The sequence below is a fragment of the Macrosteles quadrilineatus genome, unplaced genomic scaffold (assembly GCF_028750875.1).
Source record: "Macrosteles quadrilineatus isolate MER2022 unplaced genomic scaffold, UCM_ALF_1.0 Scaffold_4__1_contigs__length_99947679, whole genome shotgun sequence".
In the NCBI taxonomy this organism is placed as follows: Eukaryota; Metazoa; Arthropoda; class Insecta; order Hemiptera; family Cicadellidae; genus Macrosteles; species Macrosteles quadrilineatus.
Window position 1 is genome coordinate 42,045,150 of NW_026542597.1, and position 23,005 is coordinate 42,068,154.

The 23,005-nt window shown below is 35.5% G+C and overlaps 1 protein-coding gene across 16 annotated transcripts in view; it reads right to left on the reverse strand.

Annotated features, from left to right (window-relative positions):
- LOC128993620 (mucin-2-like) overlaps positions 1-23,005 on the reverse strand; it is a 104,558-nt gene that overhangs the window by 55,738 nt on the left and 25,815 nt on the right. For 4 of the 16 annotated variants that reach the window (XM_054417624.1, XM_054417625.1, XM_054417627.1 and 1 more), the window contains one exon: positions 2,795-3,124. The exons of 7 other annotated variants lie outside the window; for them this stretch is intronic. In XM_054417624.1, coding sequence (XP_054273599.1) covers positions 2,795-3,124 — 330 coding nt within the window. Of the gene's footprint in view, positions 1-2,794; positions 3,125-3,897; positions 4,074-10,726; positions 11,338-16,099; positions 16,358-18,990; positions 19,304-20,376; positions 20,822-23,005 lie in introns of those variants that run through there. 5 more of the 16 variants (XM_054417631.1, XM_054417639.1, XM_054417633.1 and 2 more) reach the window with 5 other exon arrangements.

The following is a 23,005-nucleotide window of genomic DNA, read 5'->3' on the forward strand; positions in this document are numbered from 1 at the left end:
CTTACGTATAAGGGTTGTTGACAAGCTAACAAGAGAAAGTAGGTGCCAGTTTACTGGTACAGTTTGTTTGACTTAAAAAACATGTTCAGACCTGAACAAGGGAATTATAAAATTAAATTACGTTGCATTTTGAGGCGACGTCCACTTCCCCCTTATGAAAAGACGATTTTGTATGTATATTCGGACAAGTCTTAAAAGTGCTATGGACGATTAAGTGGGATGACAGCGACATGTGATGAACGTGTGAAGGTGGAAATCGTGGGCTGGCAGCGTCATCTCTGTAGAGCTCGTCACTCTGCTTTGTACTTCCATAAACTAGCGGGACGGGATTTTGACTTACAATTCCAAAATTAATTAATTAATAAATTTGACGAGTTTGCGTTTTTATAACATAGTTTCTTTATGACATAAACATATGTCTATTATCTCAAAGCTATGCCATAGCAGTTCAAGAGGTATTTTTTATGGAAATAATACATACTGGAATAAAATAAAGCATTTTAAACCTATATTTATATAACGTTTGTTTATTTTATTTTCTTAACCTAAGACGCAATATTTCCAATCCAGGGAGTTTGTATACACCCAGTATACAACAGGACAGATATAAGTGAATAAGTGTCACCTACTTAAACGTTACTAGAAGATCTTCGTCCAGGACTATCTCAGAAGTTTGAGGATTTTAGGCAAATCGCTTTAATGGTTTTATAGTGAAATTCTGTTTAGATTTGTTAAGAATATACGTTGAATCGGCGTTAATTCATTACTCGCCTCCCGCTCCAAATTCTTGGGTCGCTAGCGGCACGGTAGAAAATTGGTGGGTCGCATCCGGCACGGGTCGCTTCTGACACGGTCGCTTCTGGCACGACACCATCGAACATGAGTCGGTTTGTGTGTGTGTCTACAGAGCAGCACACAACACCAGTGGCTATTTTTATAAAACTAGTGTCCCTGTTGCTCGAATTCGAGCAATTGCTAAAAAAAAAGGAATAACAGTCATAACTTTTGATGACTTTAAAAGATTTGACTCAAAGATTATGGAAATACTGAAGATGTACTTAACAGATCGATATAATCAACATTCTTCAATAATTTTTCAAAAGCTGGTCTTGTTTTTTAGTGTTTTATATGGATATCCTTACCCATAGCTGTATTAGGTTGTCCATAATAACGATTATAGATTAAAAAAAAAACATCATTTCTAGTTTTCTTTTTTGAAAACTGTTAAATTAGTAAACATTGACTGTTTACAGTTAACATATGTTCTTCTTCTCACTTTTAATTTGTGACCACAGCTGGAGTTTCAAAACGTTTTTTCCCCATGTTAATCTTATGGAGAAATACAAAATATTAAAGGGCCCCAGGGCCTCACTCTCTAATTATTTCCCTAAAAAGAAAGTTTCCTGCATAACTTCACGTTACGCTCTTTCTAATGACACCAAAAACATGTCAATCGGTTTAGTAGTTTCGGAGGAGTAATTGTCACAAAAAACCTGCTTGCGTATTAAATAAGTACGAGAGCTCGCCCCGTGGTCGAAAAATCTACCAATAGTATGTATTTTAAAAACTTCTCTATTTACACCCCAAGTTGTAAATAAAACATTTTATTTGAATGTCTTACATTTGTTTTGATTTTCTGTTTATATTTTGTTGTTATTTCGTCACCAACATAGCAACCCATAAGGCCCTTGTCAATTTTTTTTTTAAATTTCAAATTCATTTTCTGTGCTAATTTTTTAGCCTATTTTAATTTATAAAGGGATTCTGCACATCTACAGGAAAATATCTTTCATTTGGTACCGACCATGTGTAATTAGGTCCAGTAGTATGGTAAGGTTAGCTGTCATAAGTTTTGCAAAAGTTTTTAAGTATATAAGATAGATTTGTTATGTAGCCACTAATCCACAATACACACCACTCAATTTTTTTTCATGTTTTGAAATTTTGATTTTCAATTGTGATTTTCTCATAAAAACATACGATACAATAACGGAAATTTTACAAAAAACGGTTCTAACTATTTTAATTAAAATTATGTACGTTATGGTAATATTTTAAAAACAATATGTTATAACCTCAAACACTGTAAAAATTATTATTATATAATTTCAAACATTTAGCAATTCTTGTAATTTTATCTACAAATTTCATAGTTACCCCCACACCTTACGTATAAGGGTTGTTGACAAGCTAACGAGAGAAAGTAGGTGCCAGTTTACTGGTACAGTTTGTTTGACTTAAAAAACATGTTCAGACCTGAACAAGGGAATTATAAAATTAAATTACGTTGCATTTTGAGGCGACGTCCACTTCCCCCTTATGAAAAGACGATTTTGTATGTATATTCGGACAAGTCTTAAAAGTGCTATGGACGATTAAGTGGGATGACAGCGACATGTGATGAACGTGTGAAGGTGGAAATCGTGGGCTGGCAGCGTCATCTCTGTAGAGCTCGTCACTCTGCTTTGTACTTCCATAAACTAGCGGGACGGGATTTTGACTTACAATTCCAAAATTAATTAATTAATAAATTTTACGAGTTTGCGTTTTTATAACATAGTTTCTTTATGACATAAACATATGTGTATTATCTCAAAGCTATGCCATAGCAGTTCAAGAGGTATTTTTTATGGAAATAATACATACTGGAATAAAATAAAGCATTTTAAACCTATATTTATATCACGTTTGTTTATTTTATTTTCTTAACCTAAGACGCAATATTTCCAATCCAGGGAGTTTGTATACACCCAGTATACTACAGGACAGATATAAGTGAATAAGTGTCACCTACTTAAACGTTACTAGAAGATCTTCGTCCAGGACTATCTCAGAAGTTTGAGGATTTTGAGCTGTTCCCAAAGCTTTTCTTCTAATTTTACAAAGATTTGTCTTTACATTGGTGTATTTTGGCACTTCAATGGCCAAGTCACCTTTATTCACAAGATGGCCGAATTCTTCTTTAAATATCTTATTAACGGGTGTTGTCATATCCTCTCTTGCTCTTCTTTGGCAGGCATGCTGGGCCATAGCAACCTCTATCTCAGCCGTATTTTGGACACATTGGTGAGGTGATGTGTTCAGCACAGTGTGGTCTTGTAAAGTCTTCATCCTCCCTTTGCACCTACAATAGAGAGGAATCGTTAATCGTTAATAGAATGTTCAGGGTGCCTGGAAAATATTGAAAAGAAAACTCAAGATTTTATATACACTCGTTGAAAGTAAACGAAATCTGTTACAAGCCTCGCCACACACATTTCCCCCCAATAATGACTGATACAGTATCACTATTGTGAAACCCAAATCATGCAATTAAGCTAATTTCCTTAAAGGGTAGTATCATTTCCTTAGATCTTGGTGAAACCTACTTCGGAAAAGGTATTTAAGCCATTCTAAGTTTAAAAAATAGCTCATTCCCTAAATGGGAAATTCGCTAATAGCTTGTCAAACAAAAATTGTATTACTCAGAGAAATGCCTAAATAAAACTTTGGTATCATCACGCCTCATACGGTAACTGCTAGGCCAACTCCCTTCTATGAACAATTCGCAAACATATCTTAGTAAAATTAGCCTATACTTCGACCCTTAAAATGTACCCCCAGTACCCGTACACTCTAAAATGTAGTTTGTACTACTTTCAATATATTACGTAAAGTCACAAAAAAGTTAGTTTTATATCGTAGACCTAACTGCTACAAAATATTCCATTTTATTTTAAGTATTCAAATAAAATAAACACTTTTGCATTACACGGCATTACTTTGCTACCTTAAAGGCGTATTAGATTCTAGTATTGACATAAAACATTGAACAATGTTATCCCATTAAAAAACTACACCTATGGAAAAAGGTCATTTGTGTTTTAAACTTCGTATGGTATAAATTAATTTACTTACTTGTACCTTTCTGCCTTCACACACCTCCAGACAATGTGATCCTGCTTCCTTTCATATATACGGTAACGGTAGCCGTCATAAATTAAAGAGGGTTTGCCCTTTTTCGTATTCACTAACGTCGCGAACATTTTCCGGAACGTTGCCACAACCGCCGTAAGAACACACAACACCGACTTCTATCACAAGTAGAAAACGAATATTTACCAGCAGTCCTAAACTTGGATTTTGAGCGTTGTAAATAAGTGGATAGTTACAAATGACCGTAGATCATTCTGAGTGCACCGACACGTTCCCACCCTCCTGGAGCAATTCAATATTGGGATATTCGGACAAAATATGTACGGTAGGAGATCATTGATTTCAAGCACTCCTTAACCCTTTAACGTCTTAAAGATATAAGAATAGTTAAGCTAAATATTGCAGCCACCTTCTTAAAAATTATTATTAGGGCTTGCAGTTAGACGAATGAGTTCAGTATCCTTCCTAATGTTCTTCTATCAGGCCCCTATAGCAGCGCTGTCATCCCATGACCTGATAACCCATGACACTCTCAGAACTACTGACTGGGTCACAGCATTATCACATAGTTTCAACATTAGTGATTTATGAAATGTGAACCCCGAATTTCATTGCATCCTAACAAACATACAAGTGTCAAAATGTATTGTATACATTATTTTATACTTAAGGATTCTTATCCTAGGATTAGGCATGTTAGAGATGAGTCAGTTGTGAAAAATTATAAACATCAACACACTCAAAGCACGGTGAAAAGCGAGAGTGCAGGACGAGTGAGTAGCACACATATTATAATTTATTCGTAATTTTTACTGTGTAATATGAGAAACGGCCAAGACATTTAATAGGCCTACTTAATACTTTAATACTTTCTTATTATATGGCGACCATACAAAGTAGGTATTTCAAGCCAAGTACGAATGGAGATGAGTGGCGCGATCTTGTAGTCTTGTTAGTGACTAAGGCCGACATACCTTAGACACAGCTGTTAATTAATAGCCCATACAGCTAATGGCAACTAAGGGACCTACAGCTTATAGTGGAATCCGAACCACATTTTAGCCTTGGTATATACGAATTGGTCTAATTATCAGAATAGTACTGCGGATAGTCGTAGTACTCACTAGTGCGGACGTTAATCCACACCAGGGTGTATCGCATCCATAGTGCATGCCTATAAATATCCACAATTCTTGACTTCCTAGTAGCTGGATTACAGGACGACGCCACCTTTCCCAGAAATAATACTTAACGGTGGAACACTTAACAGATTCAAAACTATAGGAGGGGAAATAATGGTGACTGTGGTGGAAGGTAAGCCTTTTGAATTTGAGTGACTACATCATTATCCTTAAACTTATTAGCAAACTAACTGCAGATTGTTCTTTAGGAATCTTTTGCACGTCTCCCGTTTTATTTTTATTTTTTTGTAAATTAGTGCTATGCGATAAAACTAATGATAAAAATTAGCGTATATTAACACTTTTTTCAACATAAAAAAGGTAAACAATTTTAAAAGCAAGACCTACAATATTATTTTACAAAAGTTGTGACAAGATATTTCAAATCGGGTTGCAAATGGGGCTAAAACAGATTTGATCCTGAGAACAGTCAGTAGCCTTTTGATGGTTCAAAACTGGACGCCCTGATCATCGGGGCTTCAAATAAACTAGCAGCAAACCCGGCTTTGCCCAGGTAAAATTATAATACCTTGTGTACAATAAGGTGTTATTGAAATTATTTTTTTCTTTTTAGAGAGTTTCCCATATAGGGAATAAGCTATTACCGTAGATCTCATGGAAACCCCCAGACCCGGAGCCGATTTACTTTTTCGTTTTGAGGTCCCCAGGAGCCAAAAACATGATTCCAAACATGAGCCAAAACACCCTACGTTCAAATTCATATGCATACATAAACACAAACATACATATGTATATATATAATAAATATGATGGTGATTAGGGCTACTACTACATAAATAATCGAAAACATTATAAAAAACATTAGTACCCTTTTAAATTCATTTTAATTAACAAACGACATGTTTCAACACTCAAGTCATAGCATAGACAAAAAGAATGAAATATAGACTGTCAGCCGTGCTGCGGTTACCGCAGGTTCCGGCGCACACCGCTGTAGTTTACGTAGCGCGTACGCCGTAACTACCATGGTGCTCCAAGCGGTGTGCGCCAGAACCTATGGTAACCGCAGCACAGCTGACGGTCTATATTTAATTCTTTTTGTCTATGGTCATAGTCATGTTTACATTTACAAATACAATAACAAAAATAATGAAAGGAATAAATATAGTCATATGTTAAGCTAACTTAGAATTTAGAGGATCTTGATTTATTCTTTGTTTAATTTTGCCTATATTATATAATATTTCTGTTTTATTGCAACTGTAGGATTTTGTCAAATATCGGATTTGTTTTATTGATGTTCATGGTATTCAATAAGTTTTGATGGTATCTTTTGTAATTTGTGTATATATGAAAATCTTCTTTGCCATTTAATTTTGTTTTATTTCTTTCATATTCTAGAATTTCTAAATTTTCATTTATGTTTTCGTATTTATGTCGAGTTTCGATTAGGTGCTCTGCAAAATTTGATTTCATTGCAGTTTTGTTACCTGATTTTAACGCTTGTATATGTTCCTGGAACTTTTTCTTAAAGCTACGACTTGTTTTGGCCAATGTAGGATTTATTGCAGGAATATTTAATTTGATAAATGCCTGATTTGTTTATATCTTTAACTTGGTTGTTATGTGCTTCATTAGAAATTTTGTTTTTTATCATCAGAAAGCAGATAGTTATTATAGTTATAGATCAGTTATGCAGACTAAGCGAATTTCAACTTGTCTGATTACATTTTTACTATATTTATACCCAATTTAAATAACAGATTTAATGAGTGCTTAGGTTTGCTGCTTTAGGGAAGGTAAAAAGTGTTTTTTTGACCATGCGTCAATAGTATACGATGAAATAAATAAATTTTCCAATTTTTATCCATAGGCTATATATCCATAAACAAGTAAACTACAACAGTTTTCATTTTCTCCATAAGAATAACATAGGAATTTTTAATTACACTATTTTTGAATTTTCTCCGTGACCGTTAAGCATACAACAGCGCTTCAATATACTAAATTATTTCTTTTTTTTAAGCTCTACAAAACAGGTTAAAAAGAAATTGCAAAATGTTTTTAGGGTCAAAAATGGGAAAACCCAGTTTTTACCCCATAAAACCCCTCATAAACCCTCGTTCCCATGGTCCGATGATGCTGGTTCGCAAACTCGTTCGATGAAACGTAGGTTTACATGTTTGTACCAAATTTCATCAAAATCGGATCATTTTTGCTAAGTTATCGCGCTAACGAACACATGTATATGTGAATTAGAACGGATGGTGTTTTTGGCTTCTGGGGACCTCAAAACAAAAAATTAAATTGGTCCCGGGTCCAGGTCTTACCATGAGTATTATGGTATAATAGCTTATTCCCTATATGAGAAATTTGCTAAATATTCCCTATTTAAATTTTGAAGCCCGTTTATGTCTAGTTTATGTTGGTGAAACCGGTTGCCAGAGTCGACGAAATTTCGTTTATATTATTTTAGGGTTCTAGGCCTAATTTCATGATTTTCTCTTTATTGTTATTGTTTATGATAAGATCATTTTAGTGAATTTCCCATATAGGAAATAAGCTAAACCGTAGTACTCATGGTAAGACTTGGACCCGGGACCGTATTACTTCTTCGTTTTGAGGTCCCTAGAAGCCAAAAACACCATCCGTTCAAATTCATATATACACATATGTGTCCGTTAGCGCGATAACTCGAGCAAAAATTATCCGATTTTGATGAAATTTGGTATAAACATGTAAACCTACATTTATTTGAACGAGTTCGCAAACCAGCATGATCGGACTATGGGAACGGGGTTTTATGGGGTCAAAATAGGTTTTTCCCAGTTTTGACCCTAAAAAAAAAATTTTACAATGCCTTGTAAGCTCCAAACCATTTTGTAGAGCTTAAAAAAAACAATTCATTTAGTATATTGAAGCGTTGTTTTGCGCCTAATGGTTACGGAGACAAAAAATTGTAAATTTAAAATTCCCATTTTATTGTTATGGAGAATAAGTCAACTGTTGTAGTTTGCTTGTTTGTGAACATATTTTAATCGAATTTGGAAAATACTTTCATTTCTTACTAAACTATTAACATTTTACAAAAAAAAAAAAAAAACCACTTTTACCCACCCTGTTTCAGCAAACCTAAGTACTCGTTTAACTAATTCCTATTTAAATAGGAAATAAATGGGATATTTTTATGGAGGCATTTTAGTGTAAATCCAATCAGGCAAATGGAAATTTGCTTAGTCTGCAGGTTTGCTGCGATGAGGGTATTTATTGGTTAAATGAGGTTTTTAATTACTGAAATAGGTAACAAGAAAAAAATTGTAAACAAAACTAAACTAACAATAAAATTGTATATAGCAGATCTATAGATGAGAAATCAAAATACCCCCGCCGCAGCAAACCTGCAGACTAAGCAAATTTCCATTTACCTGACTGGATTTACACTAAAATGTCTCCTTAACCCTCCAAGTGTCCATAGTTTAGGCCTTAATGTCCACCTATTTTTGGCGCATTTGCAAGGTTTTATTAAAACGGATCTGAGAAGCTTAAAACAATGTTAATTCTAATGTTCTATATACCATTTTGTTTGGAAAATCATGGGCTTCAATATTATATATAAAACATAAGGAACATTTAAAAAAAAAAAAAAAATTTTAGGTAAAAAAAATATAATTTCAAAAATTTTCAAAAAAAAAATAAGTTTGCGCCTAATGAAATTGTATAAATTATAGGCCTATAAATATTTGAAAATAGCCACTTTGTTCTAAATTTTATGAGGATTACAAATATATAATAATATAAGGAAGTATATTTGCAAATAAATAAGTTATGGGCAAAAAACTGATTTCAGTACATAGCGTTTAGCTAAGAATGCATAGCCTAACCATAGCTAGGAATCTGGCTGATAATTTACATCAATATCACTACCTACTTCTTCAGGATCATCAACCAGCACTTCAAAACCACTTAAATCTTCTTATAATGCACCACGTATATCACTACTTTTGATTTTTAACACTAAAACAATGATAAACGTAATAAAACACATCAGTCATCGGTCCGGGGGAACCTAGCTGTTTACAAATACACGCACGTCAGCTGTCTGCTACAATATTTTCAGAACTAAAATGAATAGCGCTTAGAGACAGACATCTGGAGACAGCTTAGAATGTAACGGAAAGAACGATACCTAACTCGATCCAGTTCAATCCGATTCAGTCAGTTATAGAGCCTTCGCCGTAAACGATGTCTGCTTGTCGAAAAATCGGCAAGTAACACTATACAAAGTGTGGTGCTTGCCGAATTTTCGTCAAGTAACACTGGGAGGGTTAAAAATATCACATTTATTCCCTACTTAAATAACATTAGTTTAACGAGTACTTAGGTTTGCTGCAACAGGGAGGGTAAAAAGGTGTTTTTTTTGTAAAATGTAATAGTTTAGTATGAAATTAATGCATTTTCCAAATTTGATCAAAATATGTTCATAAACAAGCAAACTGCAACAGTTTACTTATTCTCCATAAGAATAACATGGGAATTTTAAATTTACAGATTTTTTGAATTTTCTCCGTAACCATTAGGCGCATATTAACGCTTTAATATACTAAATTATTTGCTTTTTTAAGCTCTACAAAATGGTTTGGAAAGAAATTGCTAAATTTTAAGTTTTTAGGGTAAAAAATGGGAATAACTAATTTGTACCCCATAAAACCCTGTTCCCATAGTCCGATCATGCTGGTTCGCGAACTTGTTCAAACAAACGTAGGTTTACACATTTTTACCAAATTTCATCAAAATCGGATGATTTTTGCTCGAGTTATCGCGCTAACGGACACATATATATGAATTTGAACGGATGGTGTTTTTGGTCTCTAGGGACCTCAAAACGAAAAAGTAAATCGGTCCCGGGTCCAGGTCTTATCATGAGTACTACGGTAATAGCTTATTCCCTATAGGGGAAATTCGCTAAAAGGGTGTGTGTTTCATCCATGTTTTAACCTAGGGTACTGTAGTATTTTCTATTAGGTAACATTTTAGTGACTTAGTCTTTAATTAGAATAATTGAAAGTCGTGCCAATCAAAGTACATATCACAATACCATCGTAGTTGTAAATTTACATGGTACTTCCAAGTATTATATTGTTACAAACATAATATTGATGTAACAAATCTTCAAAATTTAGTTTGGTTTTTATTTGCACGATTGATAATGTAGGCATAACACAAATTTGCTACAATAGCTAAAAGAAAGATGACTTTAAAGATTTCCTCAAGTCCTTGTGTGAACGCGGAACAACGGGATAACTAGGCCTACAGACTGACAAGAACGTCAAGGCTACGTCCACAATGCACGCTGGTTTTCTGAGTCATACTATAGATGAAGTGTCAGACTGTCGGCGCCAATTAAGTCGGACTCGGCGCGCTAAATGACGCGACCCCCAGCCGTTCTGAGATCCAGAAATCTAATTCAGTGACCAACCTCACAACCAGTAAACACGCAGCTCCCAATTGTCATACTATATTTACTGCTAAAATCTTAACGAATGTGACGCAAAAATTTACGCGTAGCAAAACAAGTATGCAAACAAGTCTGCATCTCAATAATAACTACTGTTGGTGAAAATATAGTTTAACCAACAGGATCATTAATACAGTATACAAATGCAACTTACGCTTGTTCACTTCGCTCACTCTCCTGACGTTTTGTGGCCCGATGTCTTCTGTGTATCGCTCTTCTGATCGCCCGCATGTCCAACTCGGAAAACTCATTCTGGTGAGGCAACGTCCTTAACTCGCTCTTCAGCAACGTCGGCGTAGCTCCCTCGTTAACTTTCTGCTTCATTTGGTTCCGGAGCATATCACGCTCCAGGTATTTCGGCTTTTCATGACCGTGGAGCAAATTGGTGTCTACGATGTTTTCGTCTTTGTCCATTTTTATCTTGGCCGTACAGTGTTTGTACGAGCATCTCCAAACTTTGATGGAAGAGGATTGTCGCAGGACACGAAACTTGTATCCGTCGTAAATCAATAGTTCTTTCCCCTTGGTGCTGATGGTGCGTTGGATGTTGGTTGGAGCTGAGTGAGCGTCCATGGTGCACGATGTGGCAACACTGGTAACACGAGGCCAACTAGCGACCGACAACAACGATCTTGGCGTGATGGGACCGGCGAGAGGCGACACTAGCGCACAACTACCCTCTTAGCAAAATATTACACAACAGCTATGTGTGGGCTCCGCAATATTAGTCTTAGTAACGATATCACTGCTGAGTAATTAAATGGTAAGGATACAACCTTACGACTAACGAGCTATAATTTTTGGATTTAAAATAGTCCTGGGGTAAAACATGTTTTAGAAGTAATCATCGTTTAATATCGTAGAGTGGAAAGTTCACTATGAGTGTAACAATTAAATGAATAAAAAAAGTAAACGTTAACAAATTATTCTGAAATTTGATTTAAAATTGACAGACTATTTGAGAGACAATTATGACATTGTTTTGTTAAGTGGTTGTAGGGATGCTATTGGGATGCCTCGAGCTGCTGTAATGACAGAGAAGTGGTTGAGTGGAACCAGCGCCACGCCAGTTAATTAAATGAGGGTTAGCAGTTTTGACAGGTGAACAATGGCGGAACCAATCAGCTGCACTAATAGGATTATTGAGGACTTATGTTCCTATCACATTTTATTTCAGGGGGGGGGGGGGTTGTATGCTAAGTCACCTCATCTACGGGTTCACTTACCGTAAGTGCACCCGTCGATGAGGTGACCGATGGTAATGTTTACTCATACTTATTTTTAAATCTTAACACCTGCAAAATTGATGACAGCAAAAATATCTGCATTTTCATACACAGGTCAACAACACCAATAGTTATTTATATTCATTGATAACACACACACAACGCTCCTTCAAAACGCTTTTAGTAAAGGGCTACCTAAAACGAATGCCGGGCAAAAGCGGACACGGAACATTGGGGACACATCATTAAAGAGGGCAAAAGCGGACACTACTAGTAGGGATTATTCCTACCTAACAAATAATTAGGGGTTGGCAGGTCTATGCAAATATTTCAAGATTGGAACATTGCGGACACATGTATCTACGACGGGAAATGGTGCCAGGGAGGAAGGCCACGGGTATATTGCGGTTAAAAATCTTTACTCTGTTCTGTTTATATTCATATAGTATTACTGTATACGCGATACGTGTGTGCGTACAGTAAAAATTACTCAAAGGATTTCACAAAATTGAACTAATAGCCTTAGACAAATGTCAATTATCATGAATAGTTTGTAGAACTTATCATTAGAGTTCAATGGTTTCGGATAAAAACATATTATGTATGCTTAGTACAAAACTGTACGACGTGTATGTCTATCGGCTTGGCAATTAATTTACAAAGGGAACCAAATATGGGCCTATAAACTAAAGTAGTATGAGATTAACTGTTATAACGTTTAACCTTGTATAATGGCCCAGCTTCAAAAAGCTTTATTGATACGCCACTTTCAAATGCAGTTTAAAAAATATTTCAACATTTTTATTTGCTGCGTCTTTCAAAGCAATAATTGTTATTAATGAATAATTTACAAATATTTATCGACAATACTCTTTCCACTTGTAATAATTAATAATATCCTATAGATCTATAGTATATAACAGAATGAGGGGAGTAACATTCGCTCCTCCAAACATTCGCTTTGAGAACTAAGCTGAAATACCCCCGCCGCAGCTAACCTGCCAACCAAGCGAATTTCCAATGGTCTGAATCAATTTGCAATTAAATCTATTTAAATAACATTAGGTTTACCGAGAACTACTGATGACAGTAATGTGAGTACAGTGAGGTTTGCTTTGCTGCTACAAGGAAACTACTAAAGTGTATTTTTTTGTAAAATACTAATAGCTTGGTATAAAATAGTTAAATTCGCCTGATTTGATTTGTTTGATCAAAATATATCCATAAACAAGCAAACTACAACATTTTACAATTTTTTGAAATTTTTTCCGTTACCAATAACCGTACAAAAACACTTTGATATACTAAAATTATTTGTTTTTTAAGCTCCTTATAAAGGTCAAGAGTAAATTGGGAAATTTTGTGTTATGAGGGTGTAAAATGAGTAAAACCATTTTTTCCCTTATGAAAAAGTAATTTTTGGCCATATATGGCCATATAAAAATTCCATATATGTTTTTATAAAGCCATAGGTATATGGTTTTTGATGACCATATATGGAAGCATATATGGCCAGATGTGTTTGTATATGGCAGTGCCTATATATGGCCATATATGTAGCCTATATATGGAATTATTGGCCATATATGTCTCCTATATATGAAATTATTGTCCTTATATGGCCATACATGTTTTCTATATATGAAATTATTGCCCATATATGGACATAAATATCTTCCATATACATGGAATTATTGTCTATATATGGCCATACATGACTCCCAGGTATGGAATTATTACTCATAAGAATATATGGAATAATAATTTTCCATTCTTGCTCATGTATAAATGAGTTTTTGACAATAACTGGAATTATTATATGGAATTGTTGCCACGATTGGATTATGTAACTGGACTCCCAAACACTTCTTATAATATTATAAATCTTAAAGAATCATTTTTACTCGAGTTATTGTGCCAAGGTATATTTGAATTTGAACGGATGTCTGTTGTAAGATGTATGGAGTAAAACTTTAACTCCACACATCTTCTGTCTGTGATAACTTAGACTGAAGAGTGGACATACTCTTTTAAAGTGTCTACTCTATGGTGCTACTGTACGTACAGGCCCGCCGCACATTGGAGCGAGAAGAGGTGCAGGCGAGGCGCGGCTGATTCTGTAATACACGTGTTTAAATGGACTACCGTACATTGAGCAGAGGCTTTCTAGTGTTTTGTGAGTGACAGATATAGTAATTAAGCATTTAATTCAGTTGGTACAAGATGCTGTATGACAGGTCAAATGAAGACTATAGGAGAGGGAAGATGAAGGATAAAATAATTTGTGAGAGGATTGCAAAACAATTAAATTTGGAGATTTAATTTAGAGATTATTAATTTTGGAGAATTTAATTAGAATTTGGATATTATTAAAACTCACAATCAGATTCAAGGTCCAAAAATCTTCTCCTACTCGCGACATTGTAGGACCAAAGCTAGGAAAACTCTGTCCCACATTGCTTCAATGTGCGGTGACACGAAAAATTCCTCGCTCCTGCCAGCACCTCGCCTCGCTCCAATATGTGGCAGCAGTCCCTTGCGCAAGCAGTCCGAGCACGCGGTTTTGTCTCTAAAACGCCTGCTATAAAACCGTTCTAGAATGCAAGGCAGGTTTTCCGAGCGTTTTACATCGCTGCTAAAGTACATCTTGACGTTAATAATAAACGGATAAATAGGCAAAAATTTTGAAATGTTAAACATAAAGACCCCTACATCTTAAGGTATTCGTCTAAATAATAAGTTGAGGACTTTCATTTTGAAATATTAGTTATTTGTTTGTACATATTTTTGTGGAATATAATTTTGAAAAGTATGTTATTGCTTTGGATGTCACTAGTACGTTTCATTAAATTTAGAACATATTTATTGCATTTCCTGTTTTTGAGATTCGCTTGTAGGCCCGATCTTTGACTGTAGTTCTCCTAAACCAAAATAACATTTAATTGCTATTAGCTCGTTCTCTATTTAATTCACTTTGAAAGCTAGAACATATGGATATTTTTGTCTAAGAAATAAATTGGTTACTCACCGAACACTTTTCTTTTGTGACCAATGCTTGAGATTCTTGGCTGTCCGCTTTTTACTCTTGACGGAAACACTAAGACCTTTTTTCTTTCGAGGATGCGGCATTTCTGAGAAAGAACTCTGAGCACACAGCAACTCAATGATAAAGGGAACGCGCCAAGGGCTCCCAATGAAATAACCTACCGACATATAACCCCTACCGATGTATGACGTAACAGCCGCCGCCTCTCTTTCTATCTGAATGGTACAAGTCATTGCGGCAACGCCCCTAGTCTAGCCAAAGGCTTGTTCACCACTCGAAAAACCTTCTGAACTATTACGTCACAGCCGACCACCAATTGGTTGCGAAACCCCTCGGAACACCACCCCCCGGGTGAAACGAAAGTGAAGTTTTCACTCTTGATTTTGATGTAGTTGATTCCACTAAATTAACCATGTATTTTTAACCAATTTAAACCGATATTCACCTTCAAAGAGAAAAAACTTCCACTTCACTTTCACATCCTTAAAGGATCCAAACCTTTTAAGGGCGTAGGCTAAATTAACCAAAAGAGTCAAATGATCACTTTTTTAAAAGTTAAATAAAATCAATTCATAATCAATACACCTATGTAACATCACAGTCAACAAAGTTAAATTTAAACCAACAATGAGGAGAGCGGTGTGGTTACATAGCACGTGCACTGTAACTACATGGCACTCCAAGCGGTGGACGCCAGAACATGCTAACCGCATCAAGGCTGTCGGTCTATATTTAATTATATTCGCCTATGGTGACATGTTCTATGAATAATTCATAAAACGCAAGAGGGTGAACATCTTAAGGAGATTAAATGTAGTTTTAACTGTCTACACACACGGATTACATGCTATCTAACGGATGTTGTAAAAATAAAGACATGAGTTTAAAATTACAATTATGTAAGGATTTTTTTTCAAATAAAATTATAATTTACATACAAAAACACACATCAACGATCACAAATTATTGATCACATGGACTAATAAAAACACATACAACATCACATCATTCTTTTCCACGTCCTCTTCCCATTGCGAAGCACGGGTATACCGGCTAGTCAAATACAGTTACAATATTTTCATGGCTAGTTAAGCGCTACTTAAATAAAAAAAATAACGTTCTCGTTCGCTTAAGGGACGTTCAGCTCCTTACTTAAATTTAAAGTGTATAGTTACAGATTTATTTCAAACATGTTAGCCTACTATATAAAACAAAAACTACGAATAATTATAAGTTTACAGATTTGTTTACTCACCTAACATTATTCCATTCTAAGTCCCATTTAAGTTCCAATGTACCTATGTACTTCTCCTGCTTGTGTTTAATTCCGGCCGAATGGCCTTTTTTAACACGAATCACTTTGCCCGAATCAGGATGGGCCTCGTACGGCATGTCTAATTCAATTATACTCAATGCGGCACAGTTTTTTTCTTGGCACACCATCGCAACTTGGAACATATTTTGTAATTTACGTTTCAACTTAAAAACATACCCGTCCTCGGTTACCCACCGCACAGAGTTCCGCTTCCCGTCCACTCTCGTTATCAACATTTCAACCACAACTGAAACTTAAAGTGCTTTATATGTGGATATGTGCTAATATTGAAAAACAATCTGAATCGTCCTAAAGTAGGTGAAGGAGTGAAAATAAGTATGCTTTACCCGAATTCCAAATCCAAAATATTTCGGTTTCCTTATTAGGGGTTTGACCCGAGAGCACTGCGAAGGGTTGGTATTATTTTAAACCCATAATCTAAATATGGAAGTTACTAATTAATTTAAGTTTTGTTGATCAAAGATTGCAGGATAATATACTGCTTTCTATTAAGTAATTTTTTATATGAGGAGCGTATGGTCATCCCGAGAATCAAGTTGATAGGATATATCCGGTAATAGTTCAGGTTTATTTCCAAGCAATTTTAAATTCGGGGGCTAAGATAAATTGGGGTGCAATAAAAATTATATCAAAATTAGCTATGAAAAAATCTTAGTAACGATTCACAAATAAACTCTGCTACCTCTCTGAGTGTATAACACTGACATACCTAATACTGATTTTGTGTGGCTAAACACATACATGAAGACAATTATTTTAATCTGAACTAATAAATATTTAAATATGTTATTTTAATCTGAACTAATAAATGTTTAAATAAGTTATTTAATCTGAACTAATAGCTTTTATTATTGTGGAAATATAGTAGTCTATGACACACTGTGTACGAATCTGATTAAAAAATATATTGCTAATTTCGTGGAACAATATAAAAACCGTGGGCACAAAGCTTTTACAAGTTATTTTAATCTTTCGAAGCGGAAATGTAGGTCTATGGCATACTATACAAAACAGATTAAAAATATATTGTTTTTTAGTGTGAATCAACATTAAAATCGCGGGTGAAAACTCATCTCCCCACTTCATTGGGAGGGAGGGGTGGTCGGCCGTGGCGTCATAGTTCGGTAGGTTTTTTGTGTGTAGGACAATCCATCGGCTGGACTAGGGACTTTATCCCAACGACTCTCCCAACTCCACTCAGATAGAAAGAGGGGTGGGGCCGTTACGTAATACTTTGCTAGGTTTTTTCGTTGGGAGCCTTTGGTATAACACTAATGGTAAATAAATATCAAGTACGCAATTAAAGAAGAGAATTTATTAGCTCTGAGCGAGCGTCAAAGCAATCCGAGTAGGGTTTAACAGATATACAGTAAAAATGGAACGTGTGGGCGAATTTAGCAGCCTAGAGGTAAAAGGATATGATGCTCACTGCTGTAAGATTCGGTAATTTACGTCGCGGGTACAAATGTTAGCATTATCATTACTGACAGAGAAGCACACTTGTGCGTATTTAAGGCTCACTAAGAATGCCAGGTGAGTGTAGAGTGGAGTAAGATGTACTTTGTGGCCTTATTTCTGATGAAAATAAGCCGTTTCTTTAACTAGCATCATTTATTGAAAGGCTAAAGATCAAGTACAGCGTGGCCCATATTGGAACTATCAACATGCTAGTAACCTTTCAGGATCAAACAGGCAACCATTTTGCTGTTGTAGATTTTCAAGATAACCTATTTTGTAAAAAACCTAGTAGTTGTGCTAGCAACAATCATTAAACGCGGTTTGTAGTAAAAATAAAAATGTATGCCTCAGCGGTTTTTAAATTCTATATTAATTAACTCATGTGTACGAAGCATATACAAAGATTTGAGATTTTTATGACACCAATACAGGAGGTTTCATACTACAGCTAAGATTGGCGATATTTTAACCTGGGTCCTCAGGTCAGACAGTGTTATAGAGTTATAGAAGTTGTAGATTCTAGGTACTATATTATCCACATTATCACATGGTTAAAGCAATTAGTGATAAGCAAGCTATATATTTTGCAGAAGTATACTAACTTCGCCCCCTGGTCAGCGAATTATTACAATGGTAAAAACCGCAATCTCTCCCTCCCAAAATCTTCCCCCTCAAACCCAATCAGCAATCAACCCCCAGACATCTTTCCCCCCTAGCTCAGGTCAAGGCTTCTCGGCAGTCTACTTACTGCCCGTCCTTCCCCGTTCATTGTTCTGCGGATCGGCCGCAGGTTTAAATGTTATTATCGACTGGACAGGCGCATTTTGTTAGTAGCCTATTATTGGAGAATAGAATGTTTAATCTTACTATGCGTGTTATACCAATCAGTTGGTTTAGTTAATTTGCTTATAAAACAAATAAATAATAGTAGTTTGTCTGTGATGTAAAATTTTCAGCAATTAGGTTAATGCCATTTTGTTAAGAGTTAAAATATAATGTCATAGTAAAACTAAATACAAAACGTTCAATTGAAAATCTGATTTTTACATTAATTTAAGGGAGATAACCATTAAAAATCAAAATCTATAAAAAAAAAAAAAACAAAACGCTTGGATATAACATGGATTAGTATCCACATACCAAATTTCATCAATATAGGACCACAGGTGTGGTGTAGTCTGTAGCTGTGTACACAACCATACACACAGAGACATTACTTTGAAAACCACTTTCTCGGGATCCTTTGGGCCTTGACTGAAATTTCAAACTGTGAACTGCAGTTCTATCTTCTACATCTACATTTCTTACATCTTTCTTCTACGTTTTATCTATGTTAATGGCATGCATCTTACCGACTTAATCTTGTTCTTGTAACAGCTTTGCGGCGGTCCAATATTTCTTTCTGGCGGTCAGTCACAGGAGTAGACAAAGGCCGAGCACCACACGAATGGACCCCGTTGTGCGTTAGAACACGGCAATCTTCATATGGATTCAGAAGACTAGCTTTCCCTTTACATCTTTTTTTATTACAAACTAACCGCCAACGGGTTTTTCTTCTTTCTTTAAGTCGGTAAAAATATCCGGAACCGTCCGAATATAAATTCCCCCCTTGGCTTCCTTCATATTCAAACACTTGGCCATTAACGCTCTCCATCGCAACACTCACTGCAAAAACGTATCAATTGAGGACGAAGAACCAAATCTTTGATGAGTTACCCCTGTTCAAAGGGGGTTGTAGAAGGGGCGAGTTCAGTGTGAGGTAGGGCCTACTCTCCTTTAGAGTCTGTATGATGGAACCTGTTTCCTGACCCACTGTCTTACATTACTATACAACATACAAACATGCACAGTATACAAGTTCATATTTTTTATAGATGGAACTGTCTTGAGCCTTGGTCCATTGACAAGTCGCCGTGTAGACGGAGAATCAGGAGACAGGTTCCATCATACAGACTGTAGTTGCGAACAACCAATGCTGAACCAAAGGGTTGGATTCATCTCCCATATTTGATTTTTGTTTTATTTTGATTCATTAAAGCTGTATCCAAAATGTTTTGTACTTACTTAAGGGACACCCTGAACATTAAGCTGCTGAATAAGCCTTAGTTACGGTACGTTTTGTTTGAATTGCATCATCACAACTACATTAATTTAGATGGAAGTCGAGGTTTAATGTCAAATTCCTTAGGTTTTCAATATTATCATTGTAAGATACAAAATATTAATTAGAAAATGTAACTTGATCACATGTCGGGGGTGTATTGCATTATCATAGACTAACCAACACAAGTAGACTTCTCATCCCATTGTAAATTTTCAAGCTAGTTTTTTGTTTATACATCAGTTCCGGTGACACTGATCGCTAGCGTCGCCAAAATTTTGTTTCTATTATTTTACGGTTAGTAGGTTTTATCTATGGTATTATACCAGATAATACAAGACACCGTCTTCTATTATGGTGTTAGGAAATATTCGCTGTTTGCTAATTAATACGGCAGGATTTTTATTATTTTAACACGGTTTAAAACCACTCATACATGTTACAAGATAATTTTTAAAATATGTTAGTGTTGAAAAAACACATTTTTTTCCTATGAAATTAGTAAAGTAGGCCTATTTAAACAAACAATATTCACGGTTATGTCTTTCCTATAGTTTATCATTGTACTAAACACTTATTTTCTAACAAAACAAGTTTACCTAATGTAAATGTCCAAAAATATTTTCGTATTTCTTACCTTATAAATGTTGGAGATAGTCCCTCATTGATATCAGCAACGGCGCCTGGCGACCGAGCACGTGTACACCTCCTCACCCTATATAACGCCCTCCGCGCTAAAATTATGTCTTTTTCCGTCAAACAGTCTGAAGTAGTGCCGGTAGCAGTCAAATCCTTCCGAATCAGCTCTGATGGCTTTTCCGTTAGATCGGTTGTCGCTTTTATTTTTACAGTGTTGCAAAACTTTTCACGCTCGATTTTGTCAGTTTTTTCATGATTATGATCATTAAATACTTGTAATAAAACATTTTCACTTTCATCGGTATATAACCTAGCCACACAATTTTTCTGCACACATCGCCACGCAACCCCTTGGTTTGTCATGGAGGTCCGTCTGAATTTGTAACCGTCGTACACTTTCAATGTCTTGCCCCTCTGGCTAAACATAGTCTCCATGGTGTTCACTGCGTCATTAAACAAAAACGTATGAGTGGCTGTTGTAGTATTTCCACGGTACTATGACGAGGTCCTCCGGGGACAAACAGCTCTGAATTCATGATGTCACCGGCCGTCAGCCCAAAGGCTGAGAGGAGGAGAGGGGTTGCATTGACACCGGAACACTTTGTCACTTAGGTGATATTTACATTAGATAAACTGCATAAAATTGGATCAGTTTAATTGTATTAATCAGTGTTCGTCGTCTGAGGGTTTATGGTAACTGAGAGGTAGCTGTTTATTTCCACCTTTTCATGTAAATCCAAATGTTTTGTGACAATGCTAAATGATTAATATGAAAGAATTATTACTTAATGACTACAACCGTACTAAACCAGTGTATATTCTGGATCAGATTTGAGAGCATGAAATAATTATACTAGATGAAACGTAACGTGAAAAATCAGAATATAAGAATAATTCCAGATTTTCCATATCCAAATACAACTTGTCGGATACCGTATATTTCACCCAGCATAACTAACCCAAACCTTACCGAAGATAAAATATTCCGATGATAAAGCGGCCTCTCCCTTCCTCACTCTCCACACTTGAGGCTGACCGGCTGTCAAGTCCATAATTCACAGCAGCTGGTCTCCGGCATTGGGGTACCATGCCAAGTTTCCATTTCAAACTTAAAACCCTCATCCTACTGTCCACTTTTTTTTAGTTTTGTAGGAATTCCACCAAAAGATCTTGTGTAAAAACGGTTGAGAAAGAGGTTTCAACTAATATTTGTTTAATAAATAAGTGCAAAATAAATGAATTGTTAACATCCACCCAACGTATCAAGTTACAAGAAGTACGGTAATGAAATGTTCGTATCATCTAATTTCATTGAATAAACCTTAGGAATTCAACGTTGAGCCTCAACTTTTTATTTTTAATATTACCTATAATAATGTAGGTACTAATAATAATGCAATGCAATTAGAGTGCTTAAACACATCGAAGAGAGCAGATAAAAAGATAATAGGAATTTTGTATTTCAGGTTCAGTCGTTCATACAATTTTCCAGGTTAGAGAATGGCCTCTAAACAGTTGGTTATAGTGCTCGCCTAACAATCAAAAGGTTGATCCAGAAAAAGGTTAGTAGGTATTTTGATGGTTCGAAACTGGACCCAGCTGCTCCCGACCATTGGGATTTAAAAAATATTCCTGACAAATGAAACAACTGATCTTGGTTAGTAACAAAGCTATAAATATCATCACACTCCATTCTACACGAGTTTAAGAACTGATACACAGTTAGAGGGTAGTTTTGCAACATCAAAACTGATCTGGAGGTCTAGCAGGCAGATAAAGTCGCTTGAAACATGCAAATTGATCAGCAATCCGTTGAGGGAGGGATGGGCATTCTCTCCAAAGAGAGTGTACATGTATCACTTACAATGATTGGGGCGTATATAATTCAAAGTTGTAGCGTCCTTTGAAAATGTTGGGCGAGGGTGTAAATTAGGGGTTTCAGTTGGATAGAAAAATACTATTCTTTGACATCTACATTATTGCTAATTAAGGGTCGCGAACTTTTGAGAAAACTATTAGCCACACACCTATCAACCCCCCCCCCCCTGAAAATACTAGTTGAAAAACCTTTAATAAGGGCAAAAGAATTAACTTATGGATTGTAGATCACAATAAAATTATCAAAGATACATCAGCTGTAACCATTTGTTTTTGTTTATAGTTGTTTGTTTACTTTTTCCCTAAATTAACATATTGCTTCTTACCATGCATTTCCATTATTAGACCATAAAAAGTGGCAGTACTTATCCTCATAATGTGGGGTAGTATTTACTTTTTCTCTACACTACTGTGAAATGACCTGTTTTTGTTACATGTTTACATTCATCATTACATTGTTTACTATGCGAAAGTAATGTTAATTTACTTTTGTGGATTTTGCGGACATAAACAAACTAAGATGTGTTATTGTTTTGTCAACTGTTTCAATTTTCAACAACCAAAGCTGTACAACCAAAGTAAATATCAACTTTTAGTTTAAGGGATAACCTAAAAATGCTATGACTTTTGTAATGTTCTTTATTGTAATTTAGAGAAATATCTAATGTTTGTTTTAGTTAAGAAAATAATTATTTTTGAAGTGTAGTGAAAAGTAACATTCAAAACACAAGTGAAAGTGGGTCTATACA